This window comes from Gracilinanus agilis, chromosome 2 (genome assembly GCF_016433145.1).
Source record: "Gracilinanus agilis isolate LMUSP501 chromosome 2, AgileGrace, whole genome shotgun sequence".
In the NCBI taxonomy this organism is placed as follows: Eukaryota; Metazoa; Chordata; class Mammalia; order Didelphimorphia; family Didelphidae; genus Gracilinanus; species Gracilinanus agilis.
Window position 1 is genome coordinate 141,463,905 of NC_058131.1, and position 24,940 is coordinate 141,488,844.

Consider the following 24,940-nt stretch of genomic DNA (forward strand, 5'->3'; position numbering starts at 1 on the left):
AAGGAGTATATAAAGGGAGGGAAAAACAGGGGGAGGGAATCTAATTGACCCTAAAATAAATAAATAAATAAATAAATAAAAAGATAAGAATAAAAAGGGAGGGGGGAGGGAAGTAAAATAAGGGTAGGAATTAGGGGGGACTAATTAAAAGCAAACCACGGGTTTTAAAGGAAATAGCAAAAGAAGAAAAGGCAGAATTAGGAGAGAACTTCAAAATGGTGGGGAATACACAGATGACAATCATAACTCTTAATGTGAAGGGGATGAACTCTCCCATAAAATGGAAGCAAATAGCAGAGTGGATTAGAAAACAAAAGCCAACCATATGTAGTCTACAAGAAACACACATGAGGCAGGCAGACACACACAGGGTGAAGGTGAAAAGAAAAAGAAATTGAAGGTATTAAAACAGGCAATGAGGAGACCAAGCTATCTCTCTTTGCAGATTATATGATGGTCTACTTAAAAAATCCTAGAGAATCAATTAAAAAACTAGTGGAAAAATCAACAACTTTAGTAAACTTGCAGGATACAAAATAAATGCACATAAATCATCAGCATTTTTATATATTTCTAACACATCACAGCAGCAAGAGGTAGAAAGAGAAACACCATTTAAAATCACCCTAGACAATATAAAGTACTTAGGAATCTATCTACCAAACAAACACAGGAACTATATGAACACAACTATGAAACACTTTCCACAGAATTAAAACTAGATCTAAACAATTGGAAAAACACTGATTGCTCATGGGTAGGACAAGCTAACATAATAAAAATAACCATTCTACCCAAATTAATTTACTTATTTAGTGCCATACCTATCAAACTACCAAAAAACTTTTTTTACTGAATTAGAAAAAACTATAACAAAGTTCATTTAGAAGAACAAAAGATCAAGAACATCAAAGGAAATAATGAAAAAAAAACATGAAAGGTGACCTAGCAGTTCCAGATCTTAAACTGTACTGTTAAAGCAGTGGTCATCAAAACAATATGGTACTGGCTAAGAGACAGAAGGGAGGATCAATAGAATAGACTTGGGGTAAGTGATGTCAGCAAGACAGTCTATGACAAACCCAAAGAGCCCAGCTTTTGGAACAAAAATCCTCTATTTGACAAAAACTGCTGGGAAAACTGGAAAACAATATGGGAGAGATTAGGCTTAGATCAGCATCTCACACCCTACACCAAGATAAATTCAGAATGGGTGAGTGACTTGAATATAAAGAAGGAAACTATAAGTAAATTAGGCAAACACAGAATAGTATACTTGTCAGATCTTTGGGAAAGGAAAGATTTTACAACCAAGCAAGAGTTAGAAATTACAAAATGTAAAATGAATAATTTTGATTACATTAAATTAAAAAGGGTTTGTACAAACAAAACTAATGCAACCAAAATTAGAAGGGAATCAACAAATTGGGAAAAAATCTTTATAACAAAGAACTCTGACAGAGGTCTAATTACTCAAATATACAAGGAGTTAAAGCAATTGTATAAAAAATCAAGCCATTCCCCAATGGATAAATGGGCAAGGGACATGAATAGGCAATTTTCAGATAAAGAAATCAAAACTATCAATAAGCACATGAGAAAGTGTTCTAAATCTCTAATAATTAGAGAAATGGAAATCAAAACAACTCTGAGGTACCACCTTACACCTAGCAGATTGGCTAAAATGATAGCAGGGCAGAGTAATAAATGTTGGAGGGTATGTGGCCAAATTGGGATATTAATGCATTGCTGGTGGAGTTGTGAACTGATCCAACCATTCTGGATGGCAATTTGGAACTATGTCCAAAGAGCTCTAAAAGACTGCCTGCCCTTTGATCCAGCCATACCATTGCTGGGTTTGTACCCCAAAGAGATCATAGATAAAAAGACTTGTACAAAAATATTTATAGCCACACTCTTTGTGGTGGCAAAAAATTAGAAAACAAGGGTATGCCCTTTAATTGGGGAATGGCTGAACAAATTGTGGTATCTGTTTGGTGATGGACTACTATTATGCTCAAAGGAATAACAAACTGGAGGAATTCCATGTCAATTGTAATGATCTCCAGGAATTGGTGCAGAGGGAAAGGAGCAGAACTAGGAGAACATTGTACACAGAGACTGATACACTGTGGTAAAATTGAATATAATAGACTTCTCTACTAGCAGCAATGTAATAATCCAGAACAATGCTAAGGGACTTATGAAAAAGAAAACTTACCACATCCAGAGGGAGAACTGTGGGAGTAGAAACACAGAAGAAAAACAACTGCTTGAACACATGGGTTGAAGGGGATATTATTGGGGATGTAGACGCTAAACAATTACCCTAGTACAACTATCAATGATATGGAAATAGGTCTCAATCAATGATACATGTAAAACCTAGTGGAATTGTGAGTCAGCTATGGAGGAGCTAGGGGTTGATGAGAGGGAAAGAACATAAATCACATAACCATGGGAAAATGTTCTAAATAAAATAAATTAATTAATTTAAAAAAAAACAGAAGGTAAGGGTTTAAAAAAAGAATTGATACAAGTGCTGGTCCAAGGCAGAAGGGTAGTAAGGGTTAGGCAATTAAGATTAAATGACTTATTCAGGGTCTTGAACTAGGAAGTGTCTGAGGTCAGATTTGAACCAAGATCCTCCTGACTCCAGGCTTGGCACTCTACCTAATGAGCTATCTATCTACACATTTTCTTTTAAAACACAAATTTCAATAAGTGAATTTTAATATAATTGGTTTCCTTTATAACCCTATTTATTTTATTTTATGCATTTAAAGAACATTATTCAACTCAGGAGTCCATAGTCTTCACCAGACTCCCAGTGAGGTCCAGGATACAAAAAGAATTAAGAGCCACTCTGCAAAATCCCTAGGAAGTGGACATCTAGCTTCTACTTGAAGACCTTCAATGAGGGGAAACCCATTTGCTCCCAGGTAGCTCATTCCTCTTTCAGAGAGCTTTAATTATTAGGAAATTTCTTCTTACATCAAATCTACATTTGATTCTTTGTAATTTCCACTCCACATTCTTGGTTCTGCCCTCCCAGACTGAACAAAGAAATTCTAACTCCTCTTTCTATTGATAATTCTTCAGATACTTGGAGAAAGATACAACACTCCACCCCCACCCCAGTCTGCTATTTTTCAGGCTCCATATTCCCAGTTCTAACAACCGATATGTGGCATGGTTTCAAGTACTTTCACCACCCTGGGTGAACTCCTCCTAACCTTTCTAAGAACCCAGAAAAAAAAATATAATATCCCATGTGGTGCTAAACCGGGGCAAAATATATCCACCTTTTTCTGGACAAGGTTAATGTCATCAAAGAGAAATGCCTAAATGCCTACAGTCATATTAGCATTCCCCAATAGAATATGAGATTATTTTTTAATATTCACTTTGTATCCCCAGTAGATTTATTTACCCAAAGCAGATGCTAAATAAATCCTTGCTGAATTAAATGATCATTCCATGGCTAAAGGAGCAGTCTATATTTTCAGTGGAAGTACAGACGTTTTAGAGAATATTTGCCCTGGCATCAGGAAAACCTGGGTTCAAATCCCATCTTCAGTTCCTAATAGCTGTATGACCCTGGAAAAGTTATTTGAACCTTTCTAAGCCCAAGTTTCTTTATCTGTAAAATGAAATAAGGAAATAAGTACTTATTAAACATCTATGTGCCAGGCATTGTGCTAAGTGCTATACAAATATTATCTCACTGGGTCCTCACCACAACCCTAGGAGATAGATGCTACTATTATCTCAAATTCACAGTTGAGGAGACTGAGGCAGGCTGAGAGATTAAGTGCCTGAGGTTAGATTTGAACTCTGGCTTTCCTACATTCAGCATTCTACCCACCATAGCTGCCTGAAAAAATAACACATGTATTATCTCACAAGATTTGGCAATAATGTGTTGACTGAGTACTTTGCAAATTCACATTATCTAATTCCATCTGTTTCCTCATTGCAACAAGTCAGTTATTTTATTTTTCCCTAATTGGTTCCCTATTTCCCTTCACAAAAAAGCTGTTCCATGATTTGTGCTTCTTTCTTCACCATTCTCAACTGAGTCTCTTTCCTCCTATTACACTGAGAAAATGGAGGCCATTCTATGTGAACTCCCTCTTCTGCCATCATCTTTATCTCAAAACACATTGACATCATCTCCCACTCTATCTTCCTTCTCCCCCACCAATACCTAAGAGAAAGGTACCCCCTTGTCCTTGCCGTGGTTAGTCCATTGGCATTTGCTACCATTCCCTTTCATCTTCACCAATAAATTGCATTCTCAATCATCCCCCCACCTTGAGAATCTTCAACGTCTCCCTAGAGAAAAGCAATGTAACTATAGCAGCTATCTAGAGAGTAAGTGAAATATCTAATTTGCCCACCTCCTTCCTCTGGGGACACTGAAACATATTAAAATGGCTTTCCTAGTATCCTTCTCAGAACTGAACGTATTACTCTAGATTTGTCCAACCAGGGCAGAGTACAATAAAATTATCATCTCTTTCATGTTTCTATTAAATTGGCCACAGGACAGGAACAGACCTAGTGTTCAGGGAACAAATAACTAATGGCTAGTAGATGTCATAAAATATAGAGGGAGATCTGTAATAGCCCAAAAGAGTAGAACCAAAGCTTAAAGTTGTCAGTCTTTTTCAATAACATAAATTCAATTAGCTTCTTATAGCTTCCTTCTGGTTATAGACAAATGCTTCATTTCCCTTTTTTAGGTGCTTTTAGGTGGAAGAAAACATGACTATTGCATTTTCCATTTGCCCCTGAATTCCACCTTTGGGTGCCTGAGTGGCCCAAGGCCCAATCTTCCATTGACTGACTTAGCTATATTTTTTTGGCAGAGGATTCTGTGAGACAATATTTCATACTCTTGACCTCTTTGAGTTCATACTGTGTCTATCAATGGCCAGAGGCCTAATTTCATTTCTAAGACTTGAATTTCGAAACAAAGATTTATTTCTTCCAGGTCTAGCATGTCTATAGTGAATAGAATTTAGTTTGAAATTTTGAAAAGGCTTTGTTTTTTACTAAAAAAGGAATTGAAGACCAGATTAATCTTCAAAAAATCATTTTCATTAGATCACTCTCTTGCTCAAAAAAAGCAATGCCTCTCTACTACCTAGAAGATCAAGTCCAAATTCCTTACTCTAAAATAATGGGGAAAAAATGTGAAGGATAGGAACCTAGCAGTACCAGATCTTAAACTGCACTATAAAGCAGTGGTCATCAAAACAATATGGCTAAGAGACAGAAGGGTAGATCAATGGAATAGCCTAGGGGTAAATGACCTCAGCAAGGTAGTGTTCCATAAACCCAAAGACCCCAGCTTTGGGGATAAGAACTTGCTATTTGAAAAAAACTGCTGGGAAAAGTAGAAAACAGTATGGGGAAACATTAGGTTTAGATCCACATCTCACACTCTACATTAATATAAATCCAAATTCCTTACCCTAGTGTCAAAGTCCTTCACACCTAGCCCTTATTGATCTAACCAAACTGGCCTCTTCACTCTTCCCTTAACAATCTTTTAACTGTTCTATCTCTGTGCCTTTTGCTCAGGCCATTCTCTCTGCCTGGAATTGTCCCCTCCAACTCTTCCCCACCTCTCCAAATGAGATCATAGCAGTTGCCTGGAATTTATTTACCACCTTATATGATTACCTTTCTTTTCCTGAAAGGACATGTTTTCTTGTCATGTTTCCACAGCTATTTTATATACTTTCTGAAGACAAGGAACCTTAACCTTGTAATTTCTGTGTTGCCAGCAGCACTTTGTGCAACATAATAGGTGCTCAATGGACAATTCTTTGTCACCAATTATTGCTCTAGTTAAAACATACTGTCAGCCCACAGTTTCCTACTTAACCAACTACTAGCCTCATTTCTCCAAGGAGATGATTATTTCTGCTTAGAGGGAAGGTTTTTTAACTATGCCATCCAACTCTAATGAGAGATTATCTGAATAGGGTACAGTGTTCAGATAAATGAATTCAAAATTCCTGGGCCAGAAAAGGCTAACTCATTGAATTAGCAGATTAATTAGAGAATATACAAGATGTGTTCAAGTCACCCACTTTCTTGTGCTACATTTTTGAGCTCTCAGATGTTCATGTCATGAGTTTAATTTTTGGTTTAGTTTTTCCTTTTCTTCCCAGGGGGAAACTGTGTTGAATATGTATCAGAGATTTGAACTAGATCACACTTCAAGTCACTACCAAATGCAAGCTCCTATGAGTCTTTGAAAGTGAAGGAATGGCAGTGGTTTTCATTTTTGATATGCATGCCAAAGCTTCAGAGTATTTGGAAAAAACACAGTAGGAAAATAAGCACGCCAAACTGCTGCTGTGCCTAGGGAGTGTAATGTAGAAGATGGCAGGATGGAATTCCTGCATAATACAGGATCAAGCCTCACCCAGAATTCCAGGGGACCCCCCCCCGGAGAACTTTGGGTGAGGGGACAGTTGAGAGGGAGTTAAACAGTTGTCTCCTGGGTGTTGAGGGGAACAGATCTTACTGCTTGCTGCTCTTGACTTGGGGGTTCACCTGGGAGGCCATAGGGGCAAAAGCCATTGTGGTTTCTACTCAGGAGTTAGCCAGTCTAGTAGGATTAGACCTTTCCAGCATCAATATAATAATTACTTAGTTATATAGACATTTTGAAGTAATTACTATTAGCCTAGAGAGCAAGTTAGCTAAGGTCTGCCACTCCCATCTGGGGGTGGGGATGGGGAGGGGCAGATTCAACCTGACATCCAGGGCTTCCCATTTCTTATCCAAATCCTAATTACCCCTTCTTGCCTTCCCCTTCCTTTCTTTATCAATATAAGCTTTATCTTCAATATCTGTACCTGGGAATTATTTGAGGATACTCACTGCTCACTGTTGCCATTAAGCTTGAATCCTGTCAGTTGCCAGCCTAAGAAGACAAGTCCCATCTCAGTCCTCAACATTAGGATAACTAGCTACTACTCAGTCCTCAATCGGACCTGTGGGGAATATAAGTTAAAGAAAGGGAACATCATTAAAGATTAGCCTCTGAGGCTATTTTGCCCAATTATATGGCAACAAATATAACAATTTAGGAGATATGGATGAATATTTACAAAAATATAAATTGCCTAGATTAACAGCAGAAGAAATAGAATACCTAAATAATCCCATATCAGAAATAGAAATTGAACAAGCCATTAAAGAACTCCCTAAGAAAAAATTACCAGGACCTGATGGATTCACAAGTGAATTCTATCAGACATTCAAAGAGCAACTAATCCCAATACTATACAAATTATTTGATATGATAAGCAAAGAAGGAGTCCTAACAAATTCATTTTATGACACAAATATGGTACTGATTCCAAAGCCAGGTAGACCAAAAACAGAGAAAGAAAACTATAGACCAATCTCCCTAATGAACATAGATGCAAAAATCGTAAATAGAATATTAGCAAAGAGACTCCAGCAAGTAATTAAGAAGATCATCTACCATGATCAGGTGGGATTTATACCAGGAATGCAAAGATGGTTCAACATTAGGAAAGCCATCCACATAATTGACCATATCAACAGTCTAACAAACAAAAATCACATGATTATCTCAATAGATGCTGAAAAAGCCTTTGACAAAATACAGCATCCATTCCTATTGAAAACACTGAAAAGTATAGGAATAGAAGGACCCTTCCTAAAAATAATAAACAATATATACCTAAAACCATCAACAAGCATTATATGCAATGGGGATAAATTAGAAGCCTTCCCAATAAGATCAGGAGTGAAACAAGGATGCCCATTATCACCTCTATTATTCAACATAGTACTAGAAACACTAGCAATAGCAATTAGAGAAGAGAAAGAAATTGAAGGTATCAAAATAGGCAATGAGGAGACTAAGCTATCACTCTTTGCAGATGATATGATGGTCTACTTAAAAAATCCTAGAGAATCAACTAAGAGGCTGGTAGAAATAATTAACAACTTTAGCAAAGTGGCAGGATACAAAATAAATGCACATAAATCATCAGCATTTCTATACATTTCCAACACATTAGAACAGCAAGAGGTAGAAAGAGAAACACCATTTAAAATCACCCTAGACAATATAAAATACTTGGGAATCAATCTAACAAAACAAACACAGCTATTATACGAAAACAACTACAAAACACTTTCCAAACAAATTAAACTGGACCTCAACAATTGGAAAGCCATTAACTGTCCATGGGTAGGATGAGCTAACATAATAAAAATGAACATCCTACCCAAATTAATTTACCTATTTAGCACCATACCTATCAAATTACCAAAAAACTTCTTTACTGAATTAGGAAAAACTATAACAAATTTCATTTGGAATAACAAAAGATCAAGAATATCAAGGGAAATAATGAAAAAAAATGTGAAGGAAGGGGGCCTAGCAGTACCAGATATCAAACTATACTATAAAGCAGCAGTCATCAAATCAATATGGTATTAGCTAAGAGATAGAAGGGAGGATCAGTGGAATAGACTCGGGGTTAATGATGTCAGCAAGACAGTGTATGATAAACCCAAAGAGCCCAACTTTTGAGACATGAATCCACTATTTGACAAAAACTGCTGGGAAATTTGGAAAACAATATGGGAGAGATTAGGTTTAGATCAATATCTCACACCCTACACCAAGATAAATTCAGAATGGGTGAATGACTTGAATATAAAGAGGGAAACTATAAATAAGTTAAGTGAACATAGAATAGTATACTTGTCAGATCTCTGGGAAAGGAAAGATTTTAAAACCAAGCAAGAGTTAGAGAAAATTACAAAATGTAAATTTAATGGTTTTGATTATATTAAGCTAAAAAGCTTTTGTACAAACAAAAACAATGTAGTCAAAATCAGAAGGGAAACAACAAATTGGGAAAAAAATCTTTATAACAAAAAACTCTGACAGCGGTCTAATCACTCAAATATACGAGGAGTTAAAGCAATTGTATAAAAAATCAAGCCATTCCCCAATTGATAAATGGGCAAGAGACATAAATAGGCAATTTTCAGGTAAAGAAATCAAAAGTATCAATAAGCACATGAGAAAGTGTTCTAAATCTCTAATAATTAGAGAAATGCAAATCAAAACAACTCTGAGGTATCACCTCACACCTAGCAGAATGTCTAAAATGAAAGAAGGGGAGAGTAATGAATGTTGGAGGGGATGTGGCAAAAAAAAAAAAAAAAGATTAGCCTCTGCTGAATCTTGCTTGAAGATCCTCAGCCCTGTCTCCATCATCACCTGGACCTTACTGCTTGGGGGGAGGGGTTTGAGAGCAAGGAGTACCTAACCCCCTCCCCACTCACTCAAGCCTGTCTGTGTGGGAGGAGAGTGTCTTGCAGACATCTGGCCCTGGCCAAACTATCAGCTTCCCTAATATTTCTGTTATTACAAACATAATAGGAGGTAAAGTAAAAATAGCCTGAACTTGAAAATCAGAAGGCATAGATTCTAATCTTACCTCTGATGTTAAAAAACCACATGGTCTTGGACTTAACATTCCTGAGCCTTGGTTACCTACAAAATGAAAATGATGATATCTGTGGTACCTGCCTTCTAGGCTTGTCGTGGGGAACAAATGAGATCACGCATGTGATCTACTTTATAAAATAATTTACCATGTAAGTGTGATAATATTTATCTATGTTAACATATAGGCATAAATATAATATGTGTATATTGGCCTGGGAATCTATAAATGTCATATATGTGTATGTAAAGCTATGACTTGGTTCCCTATATATGGGCAAATATATAAATATGTGTCTGTTAAAAGAAGAGTCTATAAACTCTAGGTCAGTGACCTGACTTCACTTCCTAGCAAAATTCTAGAATGCATGATGATTAGTGAACATTTAGAAAAAAGAAACAGTGATTACAAATAATTAATATTGTTTCATCAAGAACTAATCCTGCCAAACTAACCATACTTGGATAGAGCACTAGGCTTGGATTCAAAAAGATACATCTTCATAAGTTCAAATCAATCCTTAGACACTCACTAGTTATGTGACTTTGAGCAAGTCACTTAAAACTCCTTATCTCAGTTTCCTCATCTGTAAAATGAACTAGAGAAGGAAATGGCAAACCACTCCAATACTGCTGCCAAGAAAACCCAAATAGGGTCATGAAGAGTTAGACACAACAAAAAGATCACTAAACAGAGCAGCTAGAGACCTGAGTTCAAGTCCAAGTTCTGTCACATACTATGTGAATGTAAGTCATGTTTTCTCTTTGACCTCCACATTCTCATCTGTAAAATAAGGTGATGAAACAAAATTATCTCAGGATATGTTCAGCTCTAGAATTTTATAGCTATCCATGAACATCCCACGATTTTCCCTTTTGTAAAATAAGCACTAAAATACTTTACCTATGTGCCAGGATGGTTGAGAGGAAAATATATTAAAAACTATAATTTCATAAAAAGTAACTATGACAAAAATCATGATTTGAATCAGTATCTCAGGAGATAGTCTTCTTATGAAATATCTATCTCCAGAGACCATTTGTCCAATATTGATAGATGATGGGGTTTAGACTTACTTATTCAAAACAGATAGATAGAAGTAGGCTCATGAAGATACCCAAAGTGAACTCAATCCAGTTCTGTAAAATCCCTTCAGAAATTAATCCATGATGCTATTAATCTAATAAGGATAGTTCAAATATATGTCCTTTATTCCTTAGTTCCCCTATGATTTCGGTGAGGCTGTTATATCTGTAGTAGTAGTAAAAGTAGAAGTCTTGAATTTAAATCCTGCCTTAGATATTTACTAGCTATGCTATCATGAGCAAGCCACTTAACTTCTGTCTGTCTCAATTTCCTCTTCTTTAAAACAGGAATAATAATAATGGCACCTATCTCACAGGGGCTATTATGAGGATCAGCTGAGATAAAATGTATAAAGTTCTTCACAAACCTTCAAGTGCTTCATATAAAAAGCTAGCTACTATTAGCAGGAGTTATATCATCAGCAGGAGCAATTATAATAAATACTAGCTATTAATAATAATAATTACCATTATAAATAGTAGTTTTAATAATATTTATATGGCACAAAATGCTTTGCATGTTATCTCATTTGACCTTCCCATCAGCTCTAGGATTTAGGTTACAATGGCTTGTGATTCCCATTTTTCAGATGAGGAAACTGAGGCTGAGAAAAGAAAGGATAAAACACTTGGAAATGGTCACACAACTAGTAAGTGTCTGAGGACAAATTTGAATTCACATCACAAAAAGGCAAAAATTAGTCCTTGACCTTAATGGCCTTATTTTCAATCAGGGAAAACAAGATGTACAAATAAAGAAATACCAAATATATAAAAAGTTAACTTAAAGTCATTAGAAGTGCCAAAAGGAGCAGAGAGGAGGGAAAGGGAAAGTCTCATATATTTCATTTTTGTCTTTACATCATCAACCCTTAGCACAATGCTAGGAACATGGTGAATGATTAATAAATACCCATTGATTAATTGAGGTACAATTTGAAGGGAATTGGAGATTCTAAGAAAACGAGGTCCTGGAAGGAATTCCCTCCATGGACAAGAGTTAGACAACCTAAACAAAAATGCAGACAGGAAATGGAATGTCACATAAAAAGAACAGCAAGTTGGACAGCTTGACTGAAGTGGAAAATGTGTAAAAGGGAAGGAATCTGCAAAAAACCTAGAAAAGTAGGCTTAATCCAGATTGCCAAAGGCTTTTGATTCCCAGAAGAAGGGATTACATTAGGTTCTATAAATGTAGGAAGCCCCTGGAACTTTTTGAGCAGAGGAGTGATGAAGCATGACAAGCCTTAAGAATTTCACTTGTGCAATGAGGTAGAGAATAGATTGAAGAGGAGAAAGAATTGAGTATGGAAATCAATTAGGCTATTATAATGGATTTAAATAGTCACCTAGTTCATAGAAGAACTTTTCATATCTGCAACTAGCTCCCTTTGGGAAAATGTAATCATTTTTCTTATATTACTGTGGCACACAGTCAAATGTAATGAACTTCTCTACTAGCAGCAATGCAATGATCCAGGACAATCCAGTGGAACTTATGAGAAGGAATGCTATCCACACCCAGAGAAAGAACTGTGGGAGCAGAAACACAAAAGAAAAACATGCGATTGATCACATGGTTCGATGGGAATGTGATTGGGGATGTTGACTTTAAATGATCACTCTATTGCAAATAGTTATAATATGGAAATAGGTTTTGAAAAATGATACACGTAAAACCCAGTGGAATTACTTGTCGGCTGTGAGAAGGGGGAAGGAGGAGAGGAGGGAAAGAACATGAATCATGTAACCATGGGAAAATATTCTAAATTAATTAAGTATTTTTATTGTAATATATAACCAATGAGGAGCTCCTTAGAAGAAGAGGAGTAATATCACCAAGAAAATGTTACTTAGGAAATAAAGAAGTATCATGCAAGTTAAAAATATATATATGCATATATATTACTGTAGAACAGATGGGTTCATTTTATGGTTTCCTAATGAAATGTCTTTGGTGATGAAGAGGACTCAGTTAAAAATACCCCTTAAACAAAATGACTAATATAGAAAAATGTCTTACATTATTATCTATGTAAAATCAATATCCTATTGATTGCCATCTTAGGGAAGGGGAGGGAAGGAAAGGAGGGAGAGAATCTGACTCAAAAAATGTTTAAATGAATGTTTTAAATTATTTTACATGTAATTGAAGAAAAGATAAAATATTAATTTTTAAATTATAAAGACCCTCATCTTAAGGGTCCTGTGGTCCAAGTGTCAGATGCAAAGGGGACTGGTAATTTCCTTTTCCTGGGCTTTAATACTAAGAGTACAGCTTCAAAGTCTCTAGTTGAATGACCACCCATCAAGGATAGTATAGACAGCATTCTTGGCTGAGCATAGGTTGGACCAGATGGTCCTTTCTGAGCCTTTATTAATCCAGGAACTTATCTCTCAAAACAATAGCAAGTTATAACAGGAAGAACTCTGGACTAAGAGTCAAGACCTGGGTGATAATAAACATCTGTGTGACACGGGGCAAAGTCCTTTCATTTCCCTGGCCTTGGACAGCCAATATACATGAAATGAGGAGTATGTGACTTATGACTGCTTTTTCCAGATATGGAAGTAAATTGATGACTACAGTGTTGGCATGATTGGATTTCCATTTTTGGGGTAGGTGTATGTATGTATATATTAATATATGTGTATACATATATATACATTTATACACAAATATATGTATACATATATGATAATAGGTAGAAGGCACTGCAGGGTTATAATATTATACTGGACCAGGAGTTAAGGTTTAAACCCCATTTTTGACATTTAGTAGCTGTGTGACCATAGGCAAGTTGATTCTCAGATTACTCCCTAAATTTTATCTTCAAAATTATAGACATTTGGTGATTTATATTGTCAGTTTGGAGTTATCAGACTAAGGAACTCAAATATACTTACAGGTAAGTGACCCCAAAGAGAAACTAGGTGGCAAAGTGGATAGAGTGCTGGGTCTGGAATCAGAAAGACTCATCTACATGAGTTCAAATCTAGCCTCAGACACTTATAAGTCACTTAACCCTGATTGCCTCAGTTTCTTCATCTGTAAAATGAGCTAGAGAAGGAAACAGCAAACCACTACAGTGTTCTTGCCAAGAAAACCCTGAAAAGAGATCACAAAGAGTCAGATACAACTGACTAACAAGTGGAAACTATGGTTAGAATTTTCATTTAGAAAGCACCAAAGTGCTTCAGTAGATAGAGCTCTACATCTGGAGTCAAGAAGGCCTGAGTTCAAATCCATTCTCAGGTACTTACTAGTTGTATGACCCTGGGCAAGTCACTTAACCTTTGTTTGCCCTAATCCCCTGGAAAAAGACATGGCAAACCATGCCAGTATTTTTTGCCAAGAAAAGTCCATGGACAGTATGTATGGAATTGTCATGTGGTCATGAGGAGTTAGATAAGACTGAATGACTGGACAGCAACTCTAAAAATTAAAAATCACCTCAGACTGCTCGAAGTCCAGTGTGAGTCTGCCTAAATCAATTATTTCAGCTCAACAAGCATTCTTTTGTGCTCTAGCCATTTACTAGAGGCTAAGGGGAATGAACAATGTAGTCCTGCTCCTTCTGGAAGCATGGATAAGATAGCTTCATTTCTCTTAATGGTAGAATTAGGGAACAAAAGTCTTCTGCTTTGCCTTAGGGGTTATCATCCTTCAGAAAAGCCACATTGCAACTAACATTGACTGTTGATCCAAGTCTGGTAGAGAAAACATTTTCTGCACTGGCATTTCAGTCCCTGGTGTCTTTACCCAAATTCCAAATGAAAATTTTGTGACATTAATAGCAGTTTAAAAAACAAAAGGAAGAGGCCCAAAGATGAAAATGCAAAGGAACATTATTCCTAAATTCTGTAGTTCCCAGGTTAAGGAGAAAATACAAACAAGAAAAACATTTTTTAAACTATAGAACTAGAAGCCTTAGCAGCCACCGCATTTAAATAATACTGGACATAAAATAAACCATTTTATAAAGCAGGAGAACCGGACTTACAACACAACCAAGAATAGCATATCCAGCAAAAATGAGCATAACTATAAAAGGTAAAAAATGGATATTCAATGAACTAAAGGAATTTCAACTACTACTGGAGAAAACCCAGAACTCAGCAGAAAATTTGATCTATAAGAAACCTACAAAGGTAATGAAAAACAAATCATAAGCAACCCAAAAGGTGAAATGGTTTGATTCTAGAATGGGAAAATGTCATCGATGACCTCTGGGAATGGCATCATTGCCTGGGTATTTTAAAGGGGTGGGTATGGATAGAAGACTCAAGGTCAAGGTAATGTAAGGGAAAGAGCTGAAATGGTAGGGGAATAGTCTAAGAGGAGGTAGGGTGGAATGGCTATCTCATATGGAGGAGGAATGAGAGGAACTGCCACAGAGGGAGGGAGGAAGGGGGGGAGGGCTGATAGTACTAGTATCCTATTCTCATCAGACCTGGGGAAAATATTTGAATGTAATAGATTGTATTATGTTATTAGAAATGAAAAATACTGGAAATATAAACAAAATAAGTTAAATATATGAAGAGATGAAAAGAGAAGAAAAGAGACTAATACATACTATAAGAACAGAGAACAACATACACAATTAGAAGGGCAAAATTTTTCGGGGTGCTGATTTTGATTTTGGGGTGCTGTTGGCAGGTTGTCTAAACTGGTTTCTAATCGTTTGAAGAGCAAAATTCTTCACCTCTTCAATTTCTTTCTCCCGTTTTGACTGCTTCAATTGCCTTTTCAAGTCTGCTATGATCTCATCTTTCTCATTGTCAGATTGCCTAGCCATTCTCACTTCTTTCTGTTTGGAATCATGTATATATGCTGCATGATTCCTAATATCCTCCAGTGGTAATGATTCCCACTGTGGACAACTTTGCCTGAAGTAATTTTGTATCGGGATTGAGGTTCCCTTTACAAATTGTCTCTTTATATGATCGATCGTATCCTGGGAATGAGTATCTCTAAGTCCTAATATCGTTTCAGCAGCTTCAATAATTCTGTCTAGAAAACTGCTCGGGTGCTCTTCTTCCCCTTGCCTCAGTTTCTCAAATTTTTGCCATGCATTTGGCCTTTTTGCAAAATTTCTCATTGCTTCGATAAGATCAGCCCTGCATCTTAACAAGTATCTCATGTTGGCGTGTTGAGTGAAATCTAGATCTTGATGTACTAATGGCCATGATTCTAAATTGGGGTGTGTTCTAGTTTCATTCAGGAATTTTTCCTTTTCCGAGGGAGTGTAAAATTCCCCCAAAAGAAATTCGACATTGTCGAAACTAGGGTTAAAGTGTGAACACCTGCTTTAATTCTTTTAAACTTTTGTAAGGTTTTTCGTAGAATCTGGGAAAACGGCGTTTTAAAACCTCCATATCACTAGGAGTGAATGCTTTGTATGTTTTGACATGCACCACCCCCTCTCCAAACACAGCAGGCTTACAGACTGGGACTTAGACTCAAACACAAGCTGAGGGAAATAGACTAGACTGAAATTAACAAACAGGCTTTAGTTAATTTCACAGGAAGGGACCTATTTTGAAGTAACACCTTCCTTCAAGATGGATGCCCCAGCTTCCCTCTAAGCCCAGAGTATGTTGTCTCTTTCCCTCTTCTTCCCTCTTGATAACTAACAGACAAATTACACTAATAGGGCTTTTGAAACACAAAAGGGTTTATTTTGTTTGAAGGATGTTTGTTAGGAAGGTGGATCAAAGGAAAGCCCTATCAGTTGTCTCAGGAACCTCAGGTGGGGGAAGGGAAGTAAAGATGGAGTCTGAGTAAGGACCTGCCTTAAACTCAGTTTTACAAAATGCTATTTCTATCTAAAGGGAATAAATGATGATTTGACTAACTATAACTAATGCTGTCAATTAAATAACTCTTCACAGACTTAACTCCTCTCTAATTACTCTCCTTATTAACTCCACAGACACTAAGGTAAGGGAGGGAAGGCAGGGGTGGTATAGGAAAGGAAGATATAAAGGGTTTATCTAAAATAATAATTTCTTAAGTAAATATATCAAAGCTAGGCTAAATTTCAATATTAAAGCTAGATAATCAAAGCAGCTCGCTCATTGACCACCTCCCTCTACGGAAGATCCAGTCAACTGCCTCTTTCCCTCAAGATTCCAAAACCTAACAGCTTTTGGAACTCAGCCAAAGCTAGAAAAAACTATATGACCCCAATTCTGTATACTACATAATGTACAGAGAAACAGGAGGGAATGGAAATGGGATAAGGTAGAGGCTGGGGAGTTAGGGAAATAAGGTGAGGGGCCAGGAAGGGATTCTTAAGACAAAATAGGAGAGGGATTTTTAGAATCAAACTCATATCAAGAAGTAGGAGGGCACGGTTGGAGGGATAAGGAAGGGGTTTTTGGAAAGATGGATAGAATAAGAATTAAAAGGTAAAGGATAAGGGAGAAGAAAGGGGCCTTTGGAAAGGTGGACCCAGCTAAGAAGGCAAAGAGAGAAGAAAGGATTTGAGGGGGAAGGGGTGTGAATAAGAGGGGTATTTGTTGAAGGAAATTGGATATCTGAGGAGGGATTCAGTGAAAGGAAAGGAAGAAAGGGATAAACAATGAGGAGGAACAGATTAGTTGGAAATGCATAGCTAGTAACTATGATATTGAGTGTAATAGGATTAATTCACCCATGGGAAGAAAATGGATAGCAGAAAGAATCAAAAACCAGGACCTGGCAATGTGTTGTTTACAAGAAACACACTGAAAATGAGAGACACATAGAGAGTGAAGGTGAGGAGCTGGAGCAGATTATACTATGCCTCAGCTGATCCAGAGAAGGCAGGAGTAACAGTCCTGATCTTACAGAGTTGGGGCTAAAATGGATATAATTGGAAGGGATGAAAAGAGTAACTATATTATGTTGGCAAGGAAGGGGAGTACTATGAATCATGAAGCATTATCAGTATTGGACCTATATGCACCAAATGTTACAGCATCCAGATTCTTCAAAGAAAAATTAAATGAAATACAGATGGAAATAGATAAGAAAATAATAATAGCAGGGGACTTTAATTTTCCCCTCTTAGAACTAGACAAATCTAATCAAAAAATAATAAGAAAGAAGTTAAGATGAATAGAACCTTAGATAAGTGAAATATGATAGATATTGGAAAATCTCCCACAGACCTGGAAGAAGTTAGTGGTAGATCTAAGCCTAAGCCTACATATGATCCAGACATAGTCTGGTGAGATGACAGTGTTTTAGAGAGCATAAATATACTGCAAACATCTTATTTTAATACTTATACTATGGTGGTAAGCCTGCATTCCTGAAGGGTTGTGGCATTGGAACAAAAGTTCCACTGGGTATGACCAGGCTGGAAAGACTTGGTTTTGGAAAGATTATGGTCCTAGTGTCTGTTGCCTAAGGACCAATCTAGCTAAATACTAAATAAGTATGTTAACTGAGAACCAGATGGGTTAAAGTAATCAGATTAAATGCTGATAGGAACATGGAGAAACAGGCCTAATATTACATTGCAGGAGCAAATATTAATTTTTTTTTTAGAAAACAAGATGAAAATATTTATTAAGAGCTATAAAATTGTTCACGTCCATTGACCTAGAGATTCTCTTACTAAGAATTAGGCCCAATGGGCATTTTTGAGAGAGTAAAAAGAAGTATATGTATGAAAATATTCACAGAAGCTTTGTAATGGTAAAATCACTAAAAATAACATAAGTGCAATGAATAGGAGAAATAGCTGAATAGATTGTGATATTTGAATGTAATAGATTGTATTATGTTATTAGAAATGACAAATACTGGAAATATAAATAAAATAAGGGAAATATATGAAGAGATGAAAAGAGAAGAAAAGAGAATAATACATACTATAATTACATTTTTAAAAAGCCACAAAAATCAAGAGAGAAAAGTATCTAAGTAAGACAAATCCAATGGGACCTCAAAAGCAGAGGATGTTTATATTAGCACACATATAAAATTTACATATTTTTAACAAATTGTAAACAATATAGAGTTTGTGGTTTTGCACATAATTTTATGCACTTGTTTAGTTAAATGTTTTTTGTAGCGGTGATGGTTATTAAGCATATAATAATAATAAAACAGAAGGAATCCAGCTGTTAGAAAATAGGGAATAGTGGCAGAGTTGCAACAGCTAATCTCTGAACTTTCTTCGTTTTTTGTCTGTTTATGGTTAAACACCAGTGTTTATGCTCTATAAAACTATAGTATGTCTATCGTGTGAGTTCCACTAAGTAATTAAGAATTGGATGTTAGTCTAGCCAGTTTCGGACATGGATCATTCTATTCTCAGACACCAGCTTTAAAAACATTAGAATATTCATTTAACCCTTTGAAGGAAATGAGTGGTATGGGAGAGAAAACATCAGACTGGGATTTCATAAGAATGGGATCTGAATCAATGTCCTGCCACCAATCAGACATGCAACTTTGAAGAGGTCATTTTAGTCATTTTACCTTTTCAGGCTCTGTTTCCTCATTGTAAAATGAGATTATACTAGAAGATATGTAAGTTCCCTTTTAGCTCTCAATTCTATGAATCTAATTGAGAAGTCAAACTTTAACAAGAAAATATATATATATATATATTTTTGGGGGGGTAGAAGACAGCTTTTATTTCACCCCACAGAATACGGAACTCATAGACAAATACAGGAAATAGATAAATCCCTCCTTGTGCTACATAAGCAAAATATACAGTGTCCTAGAGTCTTTTTATTTTTTTATTTTTTTTATTTTTTTTATAATTTATTTTTTTTTAAATTTTAAACATTTATTAATATTCATTTTTAACATGGTTACATGATTCATGCTCCCACTTTCCCCTTCACCCCCCCGCACTCCCCCCACCCATGGCCAACACACATTTCCACTGGTTTTGTCATGTGTCATTGATCAAGACCTATTTCCAAATTGTTGGTAATTGCATTGGTGTGGTAGTTTCGAGTCTACATCCCCAATCATGTCCACCCCAACCCATGAGTTCAAGCAGTTGTTTTTCTTATATGTTTCCTCTCCTGCAGTCCTTCCTCTGAATGTGGGTAGCGTTCTTTACCATAAATCCCTCAGAATTGTCCTGTGTCATTGCATTGCTGCTGGTACAGAAGCCCATTACATTCGATTTTACCACAGTATATCAGTCTCTGTGTACAATGTTCTTCTGGCTCTGCTCCTTTCACTCTGCATTAGTTCCTGGAGGTCTTTCCAGTTCACCTGGAACTTCTCCAGTTTGTTATTCCTTTTAGCACAATAGTATTCCATCACAAGCATATACCATAATTTGTTCAGCCATTCCCCAATTGAAGGGCATACCCTCCTTTTCCAGTTTTTTGCCACCACAAAAAGCACAGCTATAAATATTTTCATACAAGTCTGTTTATCTATGATCTCTTTGTGGTACAAACCCAACAATGGTATGGCTGGATCAAAGGGCAGGCATTCTTTTATATGGGTTCAAATGAAACATTTCCACTGATTAATTTTCATAAAGTGTAAGTGATAGCAAAATATGTGCTGGTTTAAGGGATTCCTAGAATGTCCTCCCTCTTCATCCTCATCATCAGAGGCAGCTTTTAGAATCCCTAGTTGTCTTCAAAATTTCAGCTGAACTACCCCCTTCTATACAAGATCTTTCCTCATTATCTTAGCTGCTACTGCCTTCCAACAACAACAAAAAATCACCCCCTATGTTATTTTGAAAATTTTCCAAATGCTTATTTTGAAAGCACTTGAGGTTAGGAATTGAGGTTAGGAACCTAACAATGTGTGGACCATATAGAATGTTCTTGCTCAATTCTTATTGATTGATTGAGAAAAAATAGAGAACAAAAGGAAAGGTGATGGTTTGTGTATTTACTGTTCCATCTCTCCTGACAAAACTTTTCTTTGCCCAAAGAAAGCCCATTTCCAGAACATACTCCTTCCTCAATTTTACCTCTTCAAAACCCTAGTGTCTTTCATACCTTTGACCTTGCCATCATTCACAAGTAAGCTACATCCATATTCATGAACTCTGAAATTCCTTTAGCTGTTCATAACCTGATTTCATTTTATTCCTCTGCCTTAAAATGCCAAACCTATTCTTTTTTTCTTTTTAATATTTTTCCAATTATATGTAAAAACAACTTTTAACATCCATTAATTGAATTGCAAATTCTCTCCCTTCCTCTCCCTCATTGAGAAGGCAAGTAATTTTATATAGGTTATACATGTGCAATCATGCAAAACTTACTTTCACATTAGTCATGTTGTGAAAGAAAACACACATTTTTTTAAAAAAATCAGACTCCATCAGTTCTTTCTCTAAAGGTGGATGGCATCTTTCATCCGAAGTCCCCTAGAACTGTCATGGCTAAGAATACCTAAGTCATTTACAGTTGATCATTGTAAAATATTGTTCTTACTGTGAATCTTGTTCTAGTTCTGCTCATTTCACTTTGAATCAGTTCATGTAAGATTTTTCCAAGTTTTTATGAAACATTCCTGATTGTCATTTCTTATAGCACAATAGTATTTCAGCACATATATATAATTATATATCTATGACATATATATATATATATATATATATAATAACTTAAGCTATCACTCAGTTGATGGACAGCCCCTGATGCTACCACAAAAAGAGCTGCTAAAAAATATTTTTGTCCATATAGGTCCTTTTCCTTTTTTTTTATTATCTTTTGGGAATACAGACCTAGTCAAAGGGATCTTCCAAAGGAAGTTTTTATAGTTTTATAGCCCTTTGAGTATAGTTCCATATTGCTCTCCAGAATGTCCAAACTCTATTTGGACTTTATCCTCTCTGAAATCTCCAATCCCTTCACCTATCATTTCTTTTCCAGGCCTTCACCCCTACACTAACTACACTTCTCTTCCCTTCTTCTCCATCTTGACCCCTTGGCAAGCCAGTCCAATTCTACACTTTTCTCTTCTCTCAAATCCCTTTCCCTTTTCTCCCACTGAAGAACTTGTCCTGCCAAACCAAATTATTCCCACTCTTCTTTGTCTTTACCACCACTTACATACTGCTGAACAAAGATGGAGAAAATCTTAAAACTATGCTGACTGGGTCTACTTAGGGATTATGTTACATAATCTGAACTGAGCTTGCACTGACAAAGCAATCCTGTAATACCTTCCTCCACTCAACTGTCAGACCGATATTCCCAAAATGCAGGTCTGACCATATCATTTCCCCTGTTCCCTATTCAATAAACTCCAGTGGCTCCCTATTACCTCCCCAGCCTAAAATTAAATTAAAATAAAATCTCCTGTTTGCCTTTTAAAACCCTTCACAACTGTCTCCTTCCTACTTTTCCAGTCTTCTTACATCTCACCCTTCTCCAAATACTCAGCAATCAAGTGATACTGACTTCCTTACTCTTTTTCACACAAGACATTTCATCTCCAAACTCCAGGTATTTTCACTGTCTGTCTCCTAAACCTAGAAAAGACTCTCCTCATTTTTGCTTCCAACTTCCTTCAAGTCTCAGCAAAAGTCCCAGTTTCTGCAAAAAGTCTTTCCCAATCCTCCTTAATCTTAGTGCCTCTGTCGATTATCCTCCAATTTATCCTGAATATATCTTGTTGGTACATAATAATTTGCATGTTATCTCCTCAATTAGAATGAGAGTTTTTTAAGTGCACGGACTGGCTTTTAGATTTATCACTACTTTTACCAGTATTTTATCTGTCATGGACACACTTTTTAAAAAATTAACAAACTTTTTTTGGGCCTTTTTTATAACTTTAGCACTTAGCAAAGTGATTGGTACGTAGCAGGCAACAAATAAATGCTAGCTGACTTGATTTGATCTAACTTCAGAAAGTATAAATCAGATTCTGCCTTCTACAAGAGGATTTTCCTCATGTCCACAATTATTACTGCTCTCTCTTTCTTGAAATTGCCTTGTATAATCTTCTATTTATTTATCTGGATACCTTTCTTCCCTTGTAGACTATAAATCCTCTGAAAAGAGAAACAGTTTTGATTTTAACTTTGTATCCCCAGCACCTAGCATACTGCCATGTATATTTTTTAAGGGGATCTGGGATCAGGAAGAATCCAGATCAATCCAGTAAAGTGAAGAACTCTTGGTGTGGAAACTCCCTCCAGGCATACAGATAGATCTATAACTCATCTGTAACTTTTAGTCCTAAAATATTGTGTGTGAGGTCCTGAGATGTTACTAGGAGTCACACAACTGCTGTGTGTCAGGAGGAAGGACTTGAGAGTCTAATCTTCCTGAGGATAAGGTCAAGCCCCTCTATTTTGCCTTTTACTTAGCAAGAACTTATTAACATTTATTGAATTATCTGAGGGCTAGCCAAAAACACTGTTGAAGATTTTTCTAAAGTAACCATTATGCTGGTTTAATAAATAGAACATATTATACATAATTAAATCTCTTCTGTGACAACTAAACACCTTTCCATTCTGTAGTCACTTTCTGAACATCACTGAATATTATTCAAGACATCAACCAACCAAAAGGTATTTATTGGAGCATCTAATTCTGAGCCCAGTACTGTGCTAAGCACTCTAGGGAATATATAAAAGAAATCATTGAAATAGAATGCAGAAGAGGATTCTGATTAATTAAGTATTTTTATTACTCTTTCTCTCTTCTCCTTATCAAGGCTGCCAACAAGAAGGTGTTGGGAGATGGATAAAGACCATTTGATTTTCTTTGTTTTAGGAAGATTCTTGCAGACAGTGCTATTCTAAAGTTGATGCCATGCCAAGGAAAAGGAAAATGGCTTTTATAAAACCATGATTCAGTTTGAAATTCCTTCCTTACAGATTCGACTGAATAGCAGGGGACTGATCTATTCTGTTGGCTTGCTGTTGGCCTCTGTTTTTGTCACGGTATGTATACAACTTTCCAGTTAGTGTTTTCAGTTCTATGAACTATTTCTCTTCATCTTTTCCATTGACCCTTTCATGCCTGTATTTGTTTGGATGATTTCTGCTGAGAGTATTTTCCTAATGGTCTTGTGCTTCATGGTAACTTGGTGGAATCTTTATCCAAGACCCTGCCAGCTTCCATTCCTTCCTGGAAGTAGGCCCTGGCAACCCACTCGCAATCCTTTATTCTTGCCTGAAATAAAGCCAGGCCTCCCAGAGGGAAGCAGTCTTGTCTCATGTCAGGCACATACAGCTTTATCAAAAAAAAAAAAATGGGCAAATCATCCACCCAGATCTAATCTAGCAAACTCCTACATGCTAGAGAGGCTGGGAAGTGGCACACTTCAATTAGAATATTCTGTCTAACTAAAAGTAATTGTCTATTACATATACAGATGTCCAATTCTTAAAGAATTAGAATGCCTTTGATTGCTTAACATAATATGCTAAAATGAGAGTGAAAATAATTCAGGCTTCCTTTGAAGATTCAGAAGGTACTTCAGGATATTGTAGGATCTTGAAATCATTGCTATAAACTTCAGTGATTGGTACCATAATGTTAGAAAGCTATATTGGAACTTCACTAAGTCCACAGAAGTTGCTATTTAATTTTTTATCAAATGTAATAAATATTCAGTTCAAAAAAATTTGTGCAATTTTCTTATTAATTTGTTGCCTAAAACTAGAGTTCAGATAAAAATTTTCACACTTTCTGCTTGTTTCAATACCAAATTAATCATGGGGTTTTTTTTCTGGTTGTAATAAATGAGAATGTAGTTTACAGTGTCATTTCAGTCTTTGGTTATTATTATTGATCTATAAGTCATTGGTCATCTTATCATTGATGATCTAATAGAAGATTTTCAAAGTAGATTGCATTGATTCCACACAAGTCATTTAGAGTCCTTCAGCAGCCACCATTCCTTCCCCATACCAAAGCCAAAGTGTTCTGTATCTGTTTGCAGGTATTTGGTGTCCACATGAACAAGTGGAAGCTGGATAAGAAGCTGGGGTTCGTGTGCCTTTTCCTATATGGCATCTTCTTGTGTTTCTCCATCATGACTGAATTCAACGTTTTCACCTTTGTGAACTTGCCCATGTGCAGGGAGCACTGATCCACTTGGCAAGGCTGAGGTGCCACTTCCTTCTTTCTTCTGTGCAATACTCAACACGGCTGGCACCCCCCAAGAGCACGGGGTGCTTCCGAAGGGCCGTGAAGTACAGTCTATCCTGCTCGCTGTTCTCCTCTCTGGTTAGCCCTGGCTCCCCTCCATTCCTCCTCTTTCCCACACCCAACCTCCACCCCATTCCCCCCCAATCGGGAAAACTCCTATGTCGATGTGAAGACTTTCCACATTCATATGATTTTTCAGTCTCTATCTCTCCGAACAGT

General features: G+C 36.5%; 1 protein-coding gene across 1 annotated transcript in view; it reads left to right on the forward strand.

Annotated features, from left to right (window-relative positions):
• Positions 1-24,662, forward strand: part of SLC24A3 (solute carrier family 24 member 3) — a 762,616-nt gene extending 737,954 nt beyond the window's left edge. Inside the window, exons 16-17 of the mRNA XM_044660739.1 lie at positions 23,443-23,508; positions 24,513-24,662. Coding sequence (XP_044516674.1) covers positions 23,443-23,508; positions 24,513-24,662 — 216 coding nt within the window. The remainder of the gene's footprint in view (positions 1-23,442; positions 23,509-24,512) is intronic.
• Positions 24,663-24,940: the final 278 nt, after the last annotated feature.